The sequence below is a fragment of the Pristiophorus japonicus genome, unplaced genomic scaffold (assembly GCF_044704955.1).
Source record: "Pristiophorus japonicus isolate sPriJap1 unplaced genomic scaffold, sPriJap1.hap1 HAP1_SCAFFOLD_537, whole genome shotgun sequence".
NCBI classification, from domain to species: domain Eukaryota; kingdom Metazoa; phylum Chordata; class Chondrichthyes; family Pristiophoridae; genus Pristiophorus; species Pristiophorus japonicus.
This window is the reverse complement of record NW_027254444.1, coordinates 14376-31767: the sequence shown is the minus strand read 5'-3', so window position 1 is coordinate 31767 and position 17392 is coordinate 14376. Positions and strand designations below refer to the sequence as shown.

The window sequence follows — 17392 nt, the reverse complement described above, 5'->3', positions numbered from 1 at the left end:
TGTCCACACATTCTCCTGCTTGTTTATCTGCTCCGTCCCTCCATCCACATTATTCCTCCATTCATCTTGATCTCCTTTATTCCTCCATCTATCCTTCCATCTCTTCACCTTATCCCTCCATCCATCCCTCCAATTCCTTCACTTGATCTCCATCATCCCATCTTCTTCCCTCCCCACATCCATCAATTCCTTTATACATCTCTCCTTCCAACCAATCTTCAATCCCTCGTTCCTTTCCTCCCTCCGTCCCTTCATCGATTCATTATTTCATCACACCACATCTTTATCCATCCTGCCCTCCATCCATTCTTCAATTCATCCCACCCCCTTCCATATATTCCTTAATCCCTCCCATCGTCCCTCCATCTCTCTCCATTCATGCATTCCTCCCAATATCTGTACAGTACAGGAGCTGTATGTGTGTATATGTACAGTACAGATGTATGTGTGTATATGTACAGTACAGGAGCTGTATGTGTATATGTACAGTACAGGAGCTGTATGGGTGTATATGTACAGTACAGGAGCTGTGTGTGTGTATATGTACAGTACAGATGTATATGTATATGTACAGTACAGGAGCTGTGTGTATATGTACAGTACAGATGTATGTGTGTATATGTACAGTACAGGAGCTGTATGTGTATATGTACAGTACAGATGTATGTGTGTATATGTACAGTAAAGAAGCTGTACATGTGTATATGTACAGTACAGGAGCTGTACGGGTGTATATGTATAGTACAGGAGCTGTATGTGTGTATATGTACAGTACAGATGTATGTGTATATGTACAGTACAAGAGCTGTACATGTGTGTATATGTACAGTACAGATGTATGTGTGTATATGTACAGTACAGGAGCTGTGTGTGTATATGTACAGTACAGATGTATGTGTGTATATGTACAGTACAAGAGCTGTACATGTGTGTATATGTACAGTACAGATGTATGTGTGTATATGTACAGTACAGGAGCTGTGTGTATATGTACAGTACAGATGTATGTGTGTATATGTACAGTACAGGAGCTGTGTGTATATGTACAGTACAGGAGCTGTACGGGTGTATATGTACAGTACAGGAGCTGTGTGTATATGTACAGTACAGATGTATGTGTGTATATGTACAGTACAAGAGCTGTACATGTGTGTATGTACAGTACAGGAACTGTACGTGTGTAACTTTCAACTGGCCAAATTTGCTTCTATGGCCAGAAGAGGTGTAAGTGGCTTGTCACGGTCCCTTTTGGAGAGAACAAACTAAACTAGAAAAAAACCTAACTAACTGACTTACATTGGAGCAAAGTTAAATGGGGAAATTTGCGATTTTTAAGTTAACCCCCAAAAAAGCTACTTACTCCAAAAAAACGGAGCAACTCTTGGGGAAATTTGGGCCCCTTAGTCCCATTTATTGTAACTCCAGAGTGAGGCACAAGCATGGTGGGCAGTCTTTTAAACTGGGCCCTGCACACCTATGCAGGTGACCCTCAGGTCTGCCACTGCAGTGCCCTCTGGTGGCACACCATATGTGACTATACAGTTAGTATACATGACTGTTAGTACGCTGGTACAGCAAGTGATCAGGAAGGCCAATGAAATCTTGGCCTTTATTGCAAAGGGGATGGAGTATAAAAGCAGGGAAGTCCTGCTACAGTTATACAGGGTATTGGTGAGGCCACACCTGGAATACTGCGTGCAGTTTTGGTTTCCATATTTACGAAATGATATACTTGCTTTGGAGGCAGTTCAGAGAAGGTTCACTAGGTTGATTCCAGGGATGAGGGGGATGAGGAAAGATTGAGCAGGTTGGGCCTCTCCTCATTGGAATTCAGAAGAATGAGAGGTGATCTTATCGAAACGTATAAGATTATGAAGGGGCTTGACAAGGTGGATGCAGAGAGAATGTTTCCACTGATGGGGGAGGCTAGAACTAGGGGGCATAATCTTAGAATACGGGGCAGCCTATTTAAAACTGAGATGAGGAGAAATTTATTTTCTCAGAGGGCTATAAATCTGTGGAATTCGCTGCCTCAGAGAACTATGGAAGCTGGTACATTGAATAAATTTAAGACAGAGATAGACAGTTTCTTAACCGATAAGGGAATAAGAGGTTATGGGGAATGGGCAGGGAAGTGGAACTGAGTCCATGATCGGATCAGACAAGATTGTATAAAATGGGGGTGCAGGCTCGAGGGGCCATATGGCCTACTCCTGCTCCTATTTCTTATGATCTTATGTTCTTATGTATATGTACAGTACAGATGTATGTATATGTACAGTACAGGAGCTGTATGTGTGTATATGTACAGTACAGATATATGTGTGTATATGTGCAGTACAGGAACTGTATGTGTGTATATTTACAGTACAGATGTATGTGTGCATATGTACAGCACAGGAGCTGTACGTGTGTATGCACAATATAGATATGTGTACATGTACAGTACAGGAGCTGTATGTGTATATGTACAGTACAGGAGCTGTATGTGTGTATAAGTACAGTACAAGAGCTGTATGTGTATATGTACAGTACAGGAGCTGTATGTGTATATGTACAGTACAGGAGCTGTATGTGTGTATAAGTACAGTACAAGAGCTGTATGTGTATATGTACAGTACAGGAGCTGTGTGTGTATATGTACAGTACAGGAATTGTACATGTGTATATGTACAGTACAGGAGCTGTATGTGTATATGTACAGTACAGCTGTGTGTATATGTACAGTACAGGAGATGCATGGGTGTATATGTACAGTACAGATGTATGTGTGTATATGTATAGCACAGATGTATGTGTGTATATGTACAGCACAGGAGCTGTGTGTGTATATGTACAGTACAGGAGATGTATGTGTGTATATGTACAGAACAGGAGCTGTATGTGTGTATATGTACAGTACAGGAGATGTATGTGTGTATTTGTACAGTAAAAGAGCTGTACGTGTGTATATGTACAGTACAGGAGCTGTATATGTATATGTACAATACAGGAGCTGTTAACAAAAGGAGGCAGACAAAAAGCACGAAACTATAGACCAGTTAGCCTAACATCTGTCATTGGGAAAATGCTGGAGTCCTTTATTAAGGAAGCAGTAGTGGGACATTTGGAAAAGCATAATTCAATCAGGCAGAGTCAGCATGGTTTTATGGAAGGGAAATCAGATTTGACAAATTTTCTGCCGTTATTTGAGGATGTAATGAGTAGGGTGGATAAGGGGGAACCAGTGGATGTGGTGTAGTTGGATTAGCAGAAGGCATTCGATAAGGTGCCACATAAAAGGTTACTGTACAAGATAAAAGTTCACGGGGTTGGGGGTAATATATTAGCATGGATAGAGAATTGGCTAACAGAAAACAGAGAGTCGGAATAAATGGGTCATTTTCCGGTTGGCAAACTAGTAGGGTGCCGCAGGGATCAGTGCTGGGTCCTCAACTATTTACAATCTATATTAATGACTTGGATGAAGGGACCGAGTGTAATGTAGCCAAGCTTGCTGATGATACAAAGATAGGTGGGAAAGCAAACTGTGAGGAGGACACAAACAATGTGCAAAGGGATATGGACAGGCTAAGTGAGTGGGCAAAAATCTGGGAGATGTGTTTTATGTGGGAAAATGTGAGGTTATCCACTTTGGCAGAAAAAATAGAAAAGCAAATTATAATTTAAATGGAGAAAAATTGCAAAGTGCTGCAGTACAGAGGGACCTGGGGGTCCTTGTGCATGAAACACAAAAAGTTAGTATGCAGGTACAGCAAGTGATCAGGAAGGCAAATGCAATGTTGGCCTTTATTGCAAGGGGGATAGAGTATAAAAGCAGAGAAGTCCTGCTACAACTGTACAGGGTATTGGTGAGGCCACACCTGGAGCACTGCGTGCAGTTTTGGTTTCCGTATTTAAGGAAGGATATACTTGCATTGGAGGCTGTTCAGAGATGGTTCACGAGGTTGATTCCGGAGATGAGGGGGTTGACTTATGAAGATAGGTTGAGTAGGTTGGGCCTATACACATTGGAGTTCAGAAGAATGAGAGGTGATCTTATCGGAACATATAAAAAAATGAGGAAGCTCGACAAGGTGGATGCAGAGAGGATATTTCCACTCATAGGGGAAACTAAAACTAGGGGGCATAGTCTCAGAATAAAGGGCCACCCATTTAAAACTGAGATAAGGAGGAATTTCTTCTCTCAGAGGGTTATAAATCTGTGGAATTCTCTGCCCCAGAGAGCTGTGGAGGCTGGGTCATTGAATATATTTAAGGCGGGGATAGACAGATTTTTGAGCGATAAGGGAGTCAAGGGTTATGGAGAGCGGGCGGGGAAGTGGAGCTGAGTCCATGATCAGATCAGCCATGATCTTACTAAATGGTGGAGCAGGCTCGAGGGACCAGGTGACCTACTCCTGCTCCTATTTCTTATGTTCTTATGTACTTATGTATGTGTGTATATGTACAGTACTAGTGCTGCATGTGTGTCTATGTATAATACAGGAGCTGTATGTGTGTATATGTACAGTACAGGAGCTGTATGTGTGTATATGTACAGTACAGCTGTATGCGAATATGTACAGTACAGGAGATACATGTGTGTATATGTACAGTACAGGTGCTGTGTGTATATGTACAGTAACAGAGCGGTTCAATTCTTCATACTTATCCCAAACTTTTAATACTTACCTTAACACTGACCTTCGTTATTGTCACTCAGCCCAACTGAAACCCGAATCCCACTCCTCACTGGAAACCAAACCCTCACCTTTGGATCGAAGGCCTTCTTAAAAATTTCACAGAGTTTCCTGGCGAAAGTCTCTGATTTGCCAGTTTCTGTGGCATAGAGAATTGTCACTTTCACCCGCTTGGCCATAGCTCGGGACATCAGCGCCACGGAAAACTTCACCGCGCTGCAATACAACAACCGAGAGATGGTTAGATATGGCCCCCTCTCTGATCAAACTGCACACCAGGAGCCACACCCCTCCCACCACGCTCTTCACTCTCGCTCCAGCCTCACACTGACTATCACTTCTTACTTTGCAAGTTCCTTGAATCCAATTGTGCGTCGTTTCATTGGGAATCCCTCACTTCTTTTCCACACATGAGTTTTCCACGGTTCTTGCTGCAAGATTAAAAATAAATCCGTGAGCTTTTAATCTCATTTCGCATCCGAGAATTTCAGCACAGAAGTATCTGGCCTTTCGAGCCATTGTACCTGCAGCATCGCAGGGTGAGTGCCAGTGTGGTCAGCAGTGCTGGGTCTGGTGCTGGGGCCAGAGATCGGCCAGAGTCAAGGCCACGGCCAGTGTTAGTGCCGGGGACAGGAGCTCAGGCCAGGGTGAGTGCCAGTGCTGGCAGCGGGGTTAATGCTGTGGCCATTGCCAGCTTCACCACTGAGCTCTCTACTTCAATCCTATTTATATCATTCACATGTAAACCTCGAGCCATGTACCTGGAAATCTCGATCGTGGGTCAGTAGGGGTGAGGGATAGGGTGAGAATGGCTTTAGGTAGGGTTGGAGAGATGGGGAAAATATCTTAAGGTAGGGTTGGAGAGATGGGAGAGGGTTTTAGGTAGGGTTGGGGAGATGGGGAGAGGGGCTTTAGGTAGGGTTGGGGAGATGGGAGAGGGGCTTTAGGTAGGGTTGGGGAGATGGGAGAGGGTTTTAGGTAGGGTTGGGGAGATGGGGAGAGGGGCTTTAGGTAGGGTAGGGGAGATGGGGAGAGGGGCTTTAGGTAGGGTTGGGGAGATGGGGAAAGGGGCTTTAGGTAGGGTAGGGGAGATGGGGAGAGGGGCTTTAGGTAGGGTTGGGGAGATGGGGAGATGGGCTTTAGGTAGGGTTGGGGAGATGGGAGAGAGGCTTTTAGGTAGCGTTGGGGAGATGGGGAGAGGGGCTTTAGGTAGTGTTGGGGAGAGAGGCTTTAGGTAGTGTTGGGGAGTTGGGAGAGGGGCTTTTCAGTAGGGTTGGGGAGATGGGGAGAGGGGCTTTAGGTAGGGTTGGGGAGATGGGGTGAGGGGCTTTTGGTAGGGTTGGGGAGAGGGGCTTTAGGTAGGGTTGGGGAGATGGGAGAAGGGTTTTGGTCGGGTTGGGGAGATGGGAGAAGGGTTTAGCTGAGGGTATGTGGAGAAACATTACCTGGTAGCAGAATGCTGGTGATAAGTTGTAGTTGAGGAATTCTTGGTGGAATGCGGGACTTAGACTCCCCGATAATGGAGGCACAATCCAAACCCAGTCTGTGGGACACCCCCCGCGGATACGGTACTCGTTCTCTAGATGCTTCATGAAGGACTCGGTAATAGTGTGGTGATCAACAATTGTGACTTTAGCAAGCTGCAAACACAAGAGTTCATCAGTCCCGGTTACAGTCTGACACCAATGCAACCAACTGCCTCTGAGCAGGAAGGCCTGATTTAACGAACCTACTGCACTGAACCACCATGGACTGGACAACTGGGTGCCCAGGGGTCAGTGGAAAGGGCCAGCAGACCCGTGGGTCAGTGGGAGGGGCCAAGAGCCCTGTGGGTCAGTGGGAGGGGCCAGGAGCCCCTGTGGGTCAGTGGGAGGGGCCAGGAGCCCCTGCGGGTCAGTGGGAGGGGCCAGGAGCCCCTGTGGGTCAGTGGGAGGGGCCAGGAGATCCTGAGCACCCCAGTGGGAGGGGCCAGGAGATATTCACATCCACAGTGTGGAGCTACAAACATTGCAAGCTTACACTCATTACATTTCTCCCTCCTTAATGAAGAAATTATTGAAACAAACATCATCATACATAAACACAGGACATAGACTTATTATTTTTCCATATTTACAAATTTAACTTTACCACTTGTTTTCTGTTTCGAAGAGGATACCTTCGCTCTCGAACAGAACCTTCCAAACATGGTGTCGAATCTAAACTCCTTCGAGGCTCATCCTGAGGAACGTTTTCCTGCACGGAATTTCCTTGATTTTCATTTGAACCCACTTTAACTTCAGGCTCTCTGTTTTCCTGACTCGGACTCAGACTTTCATTCTGATTCTCTCCTGGATTTGTTTCCAGTACATTGGATTTAGGATTTGCTACTGGTGTATCAAAATTATCTGATGAGTCAGAAATAATTGAATCATTCCCACCTTCAACTCCTTCCATGTCTGTAGGTAAAATATGATCAATATGAACAAACCTAACCTGTCCATTATCAAACATCTTTACCAAATATGTGCGAGGATCACATATCTTCACCCTCTTCCTGGTAACCACTTTAACCATTTATGGTGATGGTTCTTCACTCTCACCTTCTGGTTTCATTTCACACTTCTCTCTTTTACTCTACCTCTAACATGATTCACTTTCTGTCTTAATTGTGTCTCTTCTACGGACTGTGCCAAATTTGGTTTCAACAACGAGAATCTGGTTTGTGGCTGTCGTTTGAGAAACAACTCTGCTGGTGTTCTAGCAGTAGTTGTATGAGGAATATTTCGATATGTAATCAAAAAATTAGCCAATTTGTGATCCAATGACAACTGTCGTTGCCTTGGATTTGGCTCTAACATTTGTTTTATGAGGACACGTTTTACAATTTGTACATTGCGCTCTGCTGCACCATTCGAAGCTGGGTGGTACGGTGGAACCTTGGTATGTTTCACACCATTTTTGCTCGTGAACTGTGCAAATTCTTCTGAACGAAATTGTGGTCCATTATCCGAAACAATTTCTTCAGGGAGGCCAAATGAAGAAAATAATCTTCGTAACATTTTCAATGTTTTACTTGTTATTTTCCACATTGGGAACACCTCAACCCACTTCGAATGGCTATCAATCACAATGAACAATTGTTGTCCTTCTAGCTCAGCAAAATCAATATGTAGCCTTTGCCATACCCTGGGAGGCCATTTCCATAGCTGTAATGGTACTGATGGTGGTTGCTTGCTTACCGATTGACATGTCGTACACTGACTCACGATGTACTTTATCGAGACCTGGCCACCATAAATAACTGTGTGCAAAACTCTTGGTCAAGCACATTCCTAGATGCTGGTCATGGAGGTCTCGTAATAACTTGGACCTGAATTTATTTGGTATAACCACTCTTGCACCCCACATGATACAATCTTTATCGACTGATAATTCATTCCTACGAATGAAGAATGGATGTGTATCTTTGTTTGTTACCTGGTTTGGCCATCTATTTGCAATATAATCATACACCTTTGACATGACTGGGTCACGTTTGGTTGCTCTACCAATCTCTTCAGCTGTGACTGGCAGTTCATCAATGTATGAAAAATAAAACACTTCTTCCCTATCGGGTGTAGCTTGTGATGGGGAAGGCAATCTCGACATTGCATCAGCATTACTGTGATCAGCTGATCATCTGTATTCAATATCACATGTATATGCTGACAAAATCAAAGCCCATCTCTGCATTCGGGCTGCAGCTAAGGTTGGAACTGGGGACTTTGGATGGAGGATTGTTGTTAGGGGCTTATGGTCCATAACGATGGTAAACTTACGACCATACAAGTCTTTGTGAAACTTCTTGACCGCAAAAATTAATGCCAAAGCTTCCCTTTCAATTTGCGCATAATTACTCTCACTGGCACTGAGAGTGCGTGAAGCAAAAGCAATTGGTCTCTCCTCCCCACTACGTGATACATGAGAGATTACTGCCCCAACTCCATACAGAGAGACATCACATGCTAGCTTAATCTCCTTAGATATGTCATCGTGAACTAACATGGTGGTCTCCACCAATTTGCTCTTGAATGCTGCATCGCATTCTTTTGACCACTTCCAATGGACCTGTTTTTTCAATAGGTTATTCAGTGGATGTAATACTGTAGCCAAATTTGGTAGGAACTTCCCATAATAGTTCAAAAGATCCAAGAATGAATGAAGTTCAGTGACATTCCTGGGAGTGGGTGCATTTCTGATTGCATCCAGTTTTTCCTTGGTCAGATGTAAACCATTTTTGTCTACTCTGTACCCTAAGTATTCCACTGAGTTTTTAAATAACTCACACATACAAGCAGACACTTGCACTCTGTGCTTCTCTAGCCGTTTGAGGACTTCATTCAATATGTTATTATAAATTTGCCTATTTGGTGCTGAAATTAATATGTCATTCAAATAACATACAACCTCTTCAATACCTTGCAAAATCTGGTTCATCACCCCTTGGAATATGGCAGGGCGGAAGACACTCCAAATGATAGCTTATTAAATTGATACAGGCCTAGATGAGTATTTATATTCAAACATGACTTGGACTCCTCATCTAGTTCAAGCTGTAAGTAGGCATTCGTAAGATCCAGTATTGAGAAGATCTGACCACCTGTCAGTGTTGTGAACAAATCTTCTATATTCGGCAATGTATTGGGGACATTACCCTCTAGAACCTGGTTTACGGTTACTTTATAATCACCACACAATCTTACCTTACCATCGGACTTAGGTACAACAATGGGTGTAGCCCAATTACATCGATCTATCTTACAAATAATGTTCTCAGTCTCTAGTCTTTTGAGTTCTTGCTCAACTTTCTCCTTGAGTGCATATGGTACGGAATGTGGCTTGTAGTAAATCGGTCTAGCCTCCTTCTGTACTCTGATACTCACCTTGAAGCCTTGGATCGGACTGCCTGTTTCGCAGAATACCTTTGGATACTTCTTGATAACCTCATCCGTTGATGAAAATCTCGCTTCCACACAGAAAATCTCACTCCAATCCAGCTTCAGTGAGCTCAACCAATTTCTTCCTAGTAAGGCAGACTTGTCTCCTTTCACTACTATTAGAGGCAAGGTCTGAAATTGATCCTTGTATTTCACTGGTACAGTGATACGACCTACTACAGGAATTTTCTTTCCCGCGTAGCCTCGCAGCTCTATCTTAGATTTCTCCAGTTAGAAATCACGCAATTTGTCGAGGTACAGCGACTCCGGTACTACACCCATGGATGCACCCGTGTCGATTTCCATTGGTATCTTGAATCCCGCAACAGCTATTTGGATTTTGATACTTTTGAATCGCTGTCCATTAACCTCGTGCTCCTGATGACTTGAAACTCTAACATCTCCTCGTCCTGTTGTTGTTCTTTCATGCTATGTAGTCTCTGGGATTTCTACTCATAGCTTTGAATGCTGATTTACCCTTCAGTCGGCATGCCTCCGCAAGATTTCTGCAGAAGAAACACTCTGCCTTCACGTATGGACAACTTTGAGCAATGTGTTGTCCCAGGCACCTACAGCATGAGTTCAACACTCTGCTAGAATTTCCAGTTTCTGAGACTTTGGGCCCCCACCGTCTTTTACTTTGAACCTGCAGGTGATTTATTTCGGTTGACTGATGATCGTGATTATTATTTAATTCTCGGGAATATTGTTCGGCCATGCCCATCGACCTCGCTGTCTGACAAGCAATCTCAAAAGTCAAGTCATCCGTCGTCAATAATTTCCTTCTGATCGCATAATTTTTCCAGCTTCGTTAAAATCTCTTTAAGCGTTGTGTCCTTTGGCTCGTCAGGCACAAGCAGATTTACAAGGGTTTCATTCAATGCCGGACCTGCTTCCAATAAGAAGATCGCTCTCTTACGTTCCAACGCAGCCCGGTTCTGGACTGCATTGTCTGGAACTTTGATTATGATATTTGCAGTGAAATACATTTCTATCCGATCCACATACGCTTTAAAACGTTCCCGGTCGTGTCTATATTCACCCAAATGTCCCATTACACCTGCGGGTGCTGCCATTTTTAATTTCTAGCTGTTCACACAGTGTGCCGTAGTTTACCTCGGATATTGTAGCTTTTTCCAAAGACAGAAACTTCCAAAGTCTCTCTGTCGGCTGGCTGAATCCTTCACCAACAAAATTTAAGCTTTAAATCATCCGAAAAATCCCATTATCTCGCCAAATGTGATATATTCACATCCACAGTGTGGAGCTACAAACATTACAAGCTTACAGACATTGCAAGTGGGTTGGGCCAGGAGATCCTGAGCACCAGTGGGAGGGGCCAGGAGATCCTGAGCATCAGTGGTAGGGGCCAGGAGATCCTGAGCAACAGTGGGAGGGGCCAGGAGATCCTGATCACCAGTGGGAGGGGCCAGGAGATCCTGAGCACCAGTAGGAGGGGCCAAGAGATCCTGAGCACCAGTGGGAGGGGCCAGGAGATCCTGAGCACCAGTAGGAGGGGCCAAGAGATCCTGAGCATCAGTGGGAGGGGCCAAGAGATCTTGAGCACCAGTGGGAGTGGCCAGGAGATCCTGAGCAACAGTGGGATGGGCCAGGAGATCCTGAGCACCAGTGGGAGGGGCTAGGAGATCCTGAGTACCAGTGGGAGGGGCCAGGAGATCCTGAGCACCAGTAGGAGGGGCCAGGAGATCCTGAGCACCAGTGGGAGGGGCCAGGAGATCCTGAGCACCAGTAGGAGGGGCCAAGAGATCCTGAGCACCAGTGGGAGAGGCCAGGAGATCCTGAGCACCATTGGGAGGGGCCAGGAGATCCTGAGCAACAGTGGGAGGGGCCAGGAGATCCTGAGCAACAGTGGGAGGGGCCAGGTGATCCTGAGCAACAGTGGGAGGGGCCAGGAGATCCTGAGCACTAGTGGGAGGGGCCAGGAGATCCTGAGCAACAGTGGGAAGGGCCAGGAGATCCTGAGCAACAGTGGGAGGGGCCAGGAGATCCTGAGCACCAGTGGGAGGGGCCAGGAGATCCTGAGCAACAGTGGGATGGGCCAGGAGATCCTGAGCAACAGTGGGAGGGGCCAGGAGATCCTGAGTACCAGTGGGAGGGGCCAGGAGATCCTGAGCACCAGTAGGAGGGGCCAAGAGATCCTGAGCACCAGTAGGAGGGGCCAGGAGATCCTGAGCACCAGTGGGAGGGGCCAGGAGGTCCTAAGCACCAGTGGGAGGGGCCAGGAGATCCTGAGCACCAGTGGGAGGGGCAAGGAGATCCTGAGCACCAGTGGGAGGGGCTAGGAGATCCTGAGCACCAGTGGGAGGGGCTAGGAGATCATGAGCACCAGTAGGAGGGGCCAAGAGATCCTGAGCGCCAGTAGGAGGGGCCAGGAGATCCTGAGCATCAGTGGGAGGGGCCAGGAGATCCTGAGCATCAGTGGGAGGGGCCAAGAGATCCTGAGCTGCAGTATGGGGCCAGGAGATCCTGAGCACCAGTGGGAAGGGCCAGGAGGTCCTAAGCACCAATAGGAGGGGCCAGGAGGTCCTGAGCAACAGTGGGAGGGGCCAGGAGATCCTGAGCACCAGTAGGAGGGGCCAGGAGATCCTGAGCACCAGTCGGAGGGGCCAGGAGCCGCTGCAGGTCAGTGATAGATGGTGTCTCACGTTGTTTCGATTGGTTGGCTGGCACACAGCCCTCACCAGTGATCCAATCACTGAGCTTCGCGGTTTATCCCTTCTCCCCCCAACAGCCCAACACCAGTCCCGCCGGGAGACATGGCCCGACTCCGATCCCTATCCCGATCCCTAACCATATCCCGATCCCTGTCCCAATCCCATCCCTTTCCCAATCCCTAGCTCGATGCCGATACCAATCCTGATCCTGATCCTACCTGGTAGCTGTGAAGAACAGCAACAGTCATCTCCATCGCCGCCTTGTCCTTCCACAGTGACGAGATCCTCTGAGTATCCAGACCCATGCTCTCTGCGATTGGCTGGGGAGAGAAAGGGGAGACCTGAATAAACGGTGGGTTCGCAGAGCGAAGGCAAGATATGGGGGGTGGGTTTGGGGATATGGGGGGTGGGGATAAGGGGGCTGAAGTTATGGGGGCCGGAGTTATGGGGTATATGGGGGTTGGTTTGGGAATATGGGGGGTGGGAATCTGGGGCGGGCTGGGGATATGGGAGGGTGGGTTTGGGGATGTGGGGGTGGGTTTGGGGATGTAGGATAGGTTTGGGGATGTGGGATATGTTTGGGGATGTGGGGGTAGTTTTGGGGATATGGGGGTGGATTTTGGGATTTGGGGGTGGATTTTGGGATTTGGGGGTGGATTTTGGGATTTGGGGGTGGGTGTGCAGATATGGGGGTGCGTTTGGGGTTATGGGGTGGGTTTGGGGATATGGGGTGGGTTTGGGGATATGGGGTGGGTTTGGGGATATGGTGGGTGGGTTTGGGGAATATGGGGGCTGGGTTTGGGGATATGGGGGTGGGTTTCGGTATATGGGGGGTGGGTTTTGTTATATGGGGAGGGGTTTGGGGATACGAGGGTGGGTTTGCGGATATGGGGGGTGGGCTTGGGGATATGGGGGGTGGGTTTGGGGATATTGGGGTGTGTTTGGGGGTATGGGGGGCTGGGTTTGGTGATATGGAGGGGGGTGGATTTGGGGTTTGGGTTTGGTGGATATGGAGGGTGGGTTTGGGGATATGGAGGGTGGGTTTGGGGATATTGGGGTGTGTTTGGGGGTATGGGGGGCTGGGTTTGGGGATATGGGGGGTAGATTTGGGGATATGGGGGGTAGATTTGGGGATTTGGGGTTTGGGGATATGGGGGGTGGGTTTGGGGATATGGGGGGTGGGTTTGGGGATATGGGGGGTGGGTTTGGGGATATGGAGTGGGTTTGGGGATATGGAGTGGGTTTGGGGATTTGGAGTTTGGGTTTGGGGGATATGGAGGGTGGGTTTGGCGATATGGGGGTGGGTTTGGGGATATGGGGGGTGGGTTTGGGGATATGGAGTGGGTTTGGGGATATGGGGGTGGGTTTGGGGATATGGAGTGGGTTTGGGGATATGGGGGTGGGTTTGGGGGTATGGGGGGCTGGGTTTGGGGATATGGGGGGTAGATTTGGGGATTTGGGGTTTGGATTTGGGGATATGGGGGTGGATTTTGGGATTTGGGGGTGGATTTTGGGATTTGGGGGTGGATTTTGGGATTTGGGGGTGGGTGTGCAGATATGGGGGTGCGTTTGGGGTTATGGGGTGGGTTTGGGGATATGGGGTGGGTTTGGGGATATGGGGTGGGTTTGGGGATATGGGGGGTGGATTTGGGGATATGGTGGGTGGGTTTGGGGAATATGGGGGCTGGGTTTGGGGATATGGGGGTGGGTTTCGGTATATGGGGGGTGGGTTTTGTTATATGGGGAGGGGTTTGGGGATACGAGGGTGGGTTTGCGGATATGGGGGGTGGGCTTGGGGATATGGGGGGTGGGTTTGGGGATATTGGGGTGTGTTTGGGGGTATGGGGGGCTGGGTTTGGGGATATGGAGGGGGGTGGATTTGGGGTTTGGGTTTGGTGGATATGGAGGGTGGGTTTGGGGATATGGGGGGTGGGTTTGGGGATATTGGGGTGTGTTTGGGGGTATGGGGGGCTGGGTTTGGGGATATGGGGGGTAGATTTGGGGATATGGGGGGTAGATTTGGGGATTTGGGGTTTGGGGATATGGGGGGTGGGTTTGGGGATTTGGGGTTTGGGTTTGGGGGATATGGAGGGTGGGTTTGGCGATATGGGGGTGGGTTTGGGGATATGGGGGGTGGGTTTGGGGATATGGAGTGGGTTTGGGGATATGGGGGTGGGTTTGGGGATATGGAGTGGGTTTGGGGATATGGGGGTGGGTTTGGGGATATGGGGGTGTGTTTGGGGATATTGGGGTGTGTTTGGGGGTATGGGGGGCTGGGTTTGGGGATATGGGGGGTAGATTTGGGGATTTGGGGTTTGGATTTGGGGATATGGGGGGTGGGTTTGGGGATATGGAGTGGGTTTGGGGATATGGAGTGGGTTTGGGGATATGGGGGTGGGTTTGGGGATATGGCGGTTGAGGATATGGGGGGTGAGGATATGGGGAGTGGGTTTTAGGATATGGGATAGTGGGTTTGAGGAGATGGCTAGAGGGTTTGGGGATATGGGGAATGGGTTTGGGGATATGGGGGTGGGTTTGGGGATATGAAGGTGGATTTCGGGATATGGGGTTGTGGGTTTGGGGATATGGGGGTGGGGATATCGGGGTGGGTATGGGGATATGGGGGATGGGTTTGTGGATATGGGGGGTGGGTTTGGGGATATGGGAGTGGGTTTGGAGATATGGGTGATGGATTTGGGATTATGGGCGTGGGCTTGGGGTTATGGGGGTAAGGATATGGGGGGTGAGGATATGCTGGGTGGGTGTTAGGATATGGGGTAGTGGGTTTGAGGTATAGGGAGTGGGCTTGGGGATATATGGGTGGGTTTGGAGATATGGGGAGTGGTTTTGGGGATATGGGGGTGGGTTTGGGGATATGGGGAGTGGGTTTGGGGATATAGGGGGTGGGTTTGGGGATATGGGGGTGGGTTTGGGGATATGAAGGTGGGTTTTGGGATATGGGGATGGAAATATAGGGCGTGAGGATATGGGGGGTGAGGATACGGTGGGTGGGTTTTAGGATATGGGGGAGTGGGTTTGAGGATATTGCGAGAAGGTTTGGGGATATGGGGGTGGGTTTGGGGATATGGGGGTGGGTTTAGGGATATGCGGGGTGGGTTTGGGGATAAGGGGGGTGCGTTTGGGGATATGGTATGATGGGGATATGGGGGTGGGTTTGGGGATATGGGGAGTTGGTTTGGGGATATGGGGGGTGGGTTTAGGGATATGGGGGTGGGGATATGGGGGCTCAGCTTGGGGATATGGGATGGGTTTGAGGATATGGGCAGTGGGTTTGGGTATATGGGGAATGGGTTTGGGGATATGGCGGATGGGCTTGGGGATATGGTGGATGGATTTGGGGATATGTGGGGTAGGTTTGGGGATATGGGGCTGGGTTTGGGGATATGGGGGGTGGGTTTGGGGATATGGGGGGTGGGTTTGGGGATATGGGGGGTGGGTTTGGGGATATGGGGAGTGGGTTTGGGGATATGGGAGTGGGTTTGGGGATATGGGCGTAGGCTTTGGGTTATGGGGGATGGGGATATGGCGGGAGTGTTTGGGGATATGGGAGTGGGTTTGGGGATATGGGAGGTGGGCTTGGGGATATGGGGGGTGGGTTTGGGGATATGGGGGGTGGCTTTGGGGATATTGGGGGGATTTGGAGATATGGGGGTGGGTTCGGGGATATGGGGGGTGGGTTTGGGTACATGGGGTGGGTTTAGGGATATGGGGAGTGGATTTGTGGATATGGGGGCTGGCTTTGGGGATATGGGGGTTGGGGATTTCGGGAGTGGGTTTGGGGATATGGGTGGTTGGTTTGGGGATATGGGGGGTGGGTTTGGTGATATGGGGGTGGGTTTGGGAATATGGGGTGGGTTTGGGGATATGGGGAGTGGGTTTGGGGATATGGGGAGTGGGTTTGGGGATATGGGGGTGGGGATATTGGGGGTGGGGATATGGGGAGTGGGTTTGGGGTTATAGGGGGTGGGTTTGGGGATATGGGCATGGGCGAGGATATGGGGGGTGGGTTTTAGGATATGGAGTAGTGGGTTTGGGGATATGGGGGTGGGGATATGGGGGGTGAGTTTGTGGATATGGGGGGTCGGTTTGTGGATATGGGGGGTCGGTTTGTGGATATGGGGGGTGGGTTTGGGGATATGGGGTGGGTTTGGGGATATGGGGGATGGGGATATCGGGTGTGAGTTTGGGGATGTGGGCAGTGGGTTTGTGGATATGGGGGCATAGGTGTCGGTTTGGGTTTATGAGGGGTGGTTCTGGTGGTATGGGAGTGGGTTTGGAGATATGGGTGGTGAATTTGGGGTTATGGACGTGGGCTTGGGGTTATGGGGGGTGGGTTTTAGGATATGGGGTAGTGGGTTTGAGGATATAGCGAGAGGGTTTGGGGATATGGGGGGTGGGTTTGAGGATATAGGGAGTGGGTTTGGGGATATGGGAAGTGTGTTTGGGAATATGGGGAGTGGGAATGGGGATATGGGATGGGTTTGGGGATATGGGGTGGGTTTGGGGATATGGGGTGGGTTTGGGGATATGGGGTGTGTGTTTGGGGATATGGGGAGTGGGTTTGGGGATATGGGGAGTGGGTTTGGGGATATGGGGGGTGGGTTTGAGGATATGGGGAGTGATTTGGGGTTATGGGGAGTGGGTTTGAGATATGGGGGGTGGGTTTGGGGATAATGGGGGTGGGTTTGGGGATATGGGGAGTGGGTTTGGGGATATGGGAAGTGGGTTTGGGGATATGGGGAGTGGGTTTGGGGATATGGGGGTGGGTTTGGGGATATGGTGTGTGGGTTTGGGGATCTGGGGGGCGTGTTTCGGTATATGGGGGGAGCGTTTCGGTATATGGGGAGGAGTTTGGGTAATGGGGGATCGGTTTGTGGATTTCGGAGTGGGTTTGGGGATATGGGGGATGGGGATATGGGGTGTGAGTTTGGGAATGTGGGCAGTGGGTTTGGGGATATGGGGGCGTAGGTGTCGGTTTGGGTTTATGTGGGGTGGGTTTGGGGGTATGGGAGTGGGTTGGGAGATATGGGTGGTGGATTTGGGGTTATGGGCGTGG

At 48.9% G+C, this 17392-nt stretch overlaps 1 protein-coding gene across 1 annotated transcript in view; it reads right to left on the bottom strand.

Moving 5' to 3' along the window:
• The window catches only part of LOC139254221 (nitric oxide synthase 1-like), a 73620-nt gene extending 60970 nt beyond the window's left edge, over positions 1-12650 (bottom strand). The window contains exons 1-4 of the mRNA XM_070873652.1: positions 12534-12650; positions 6128-6322; positions 5028-5113; positions 4754-4898 (exon numbers count right to left, since the gene is read on the bottom strand). Of these exons, the coding sequence (XP_070729753.1) occupies positions 4754-4898; positions 5028-5113; positions 6128-6322; positions 12534-12620 (513 nt within the window). The 5' untranslated portion in view covers positions 12621-12650. The remainder of the gene's footprint in view (positions 1-4753; positions 4899-5027; positions 5114-6127; positions 6323-12533) is intronic.
• Positions 12651-17392: the final 4742 nt, after the last annotated feature.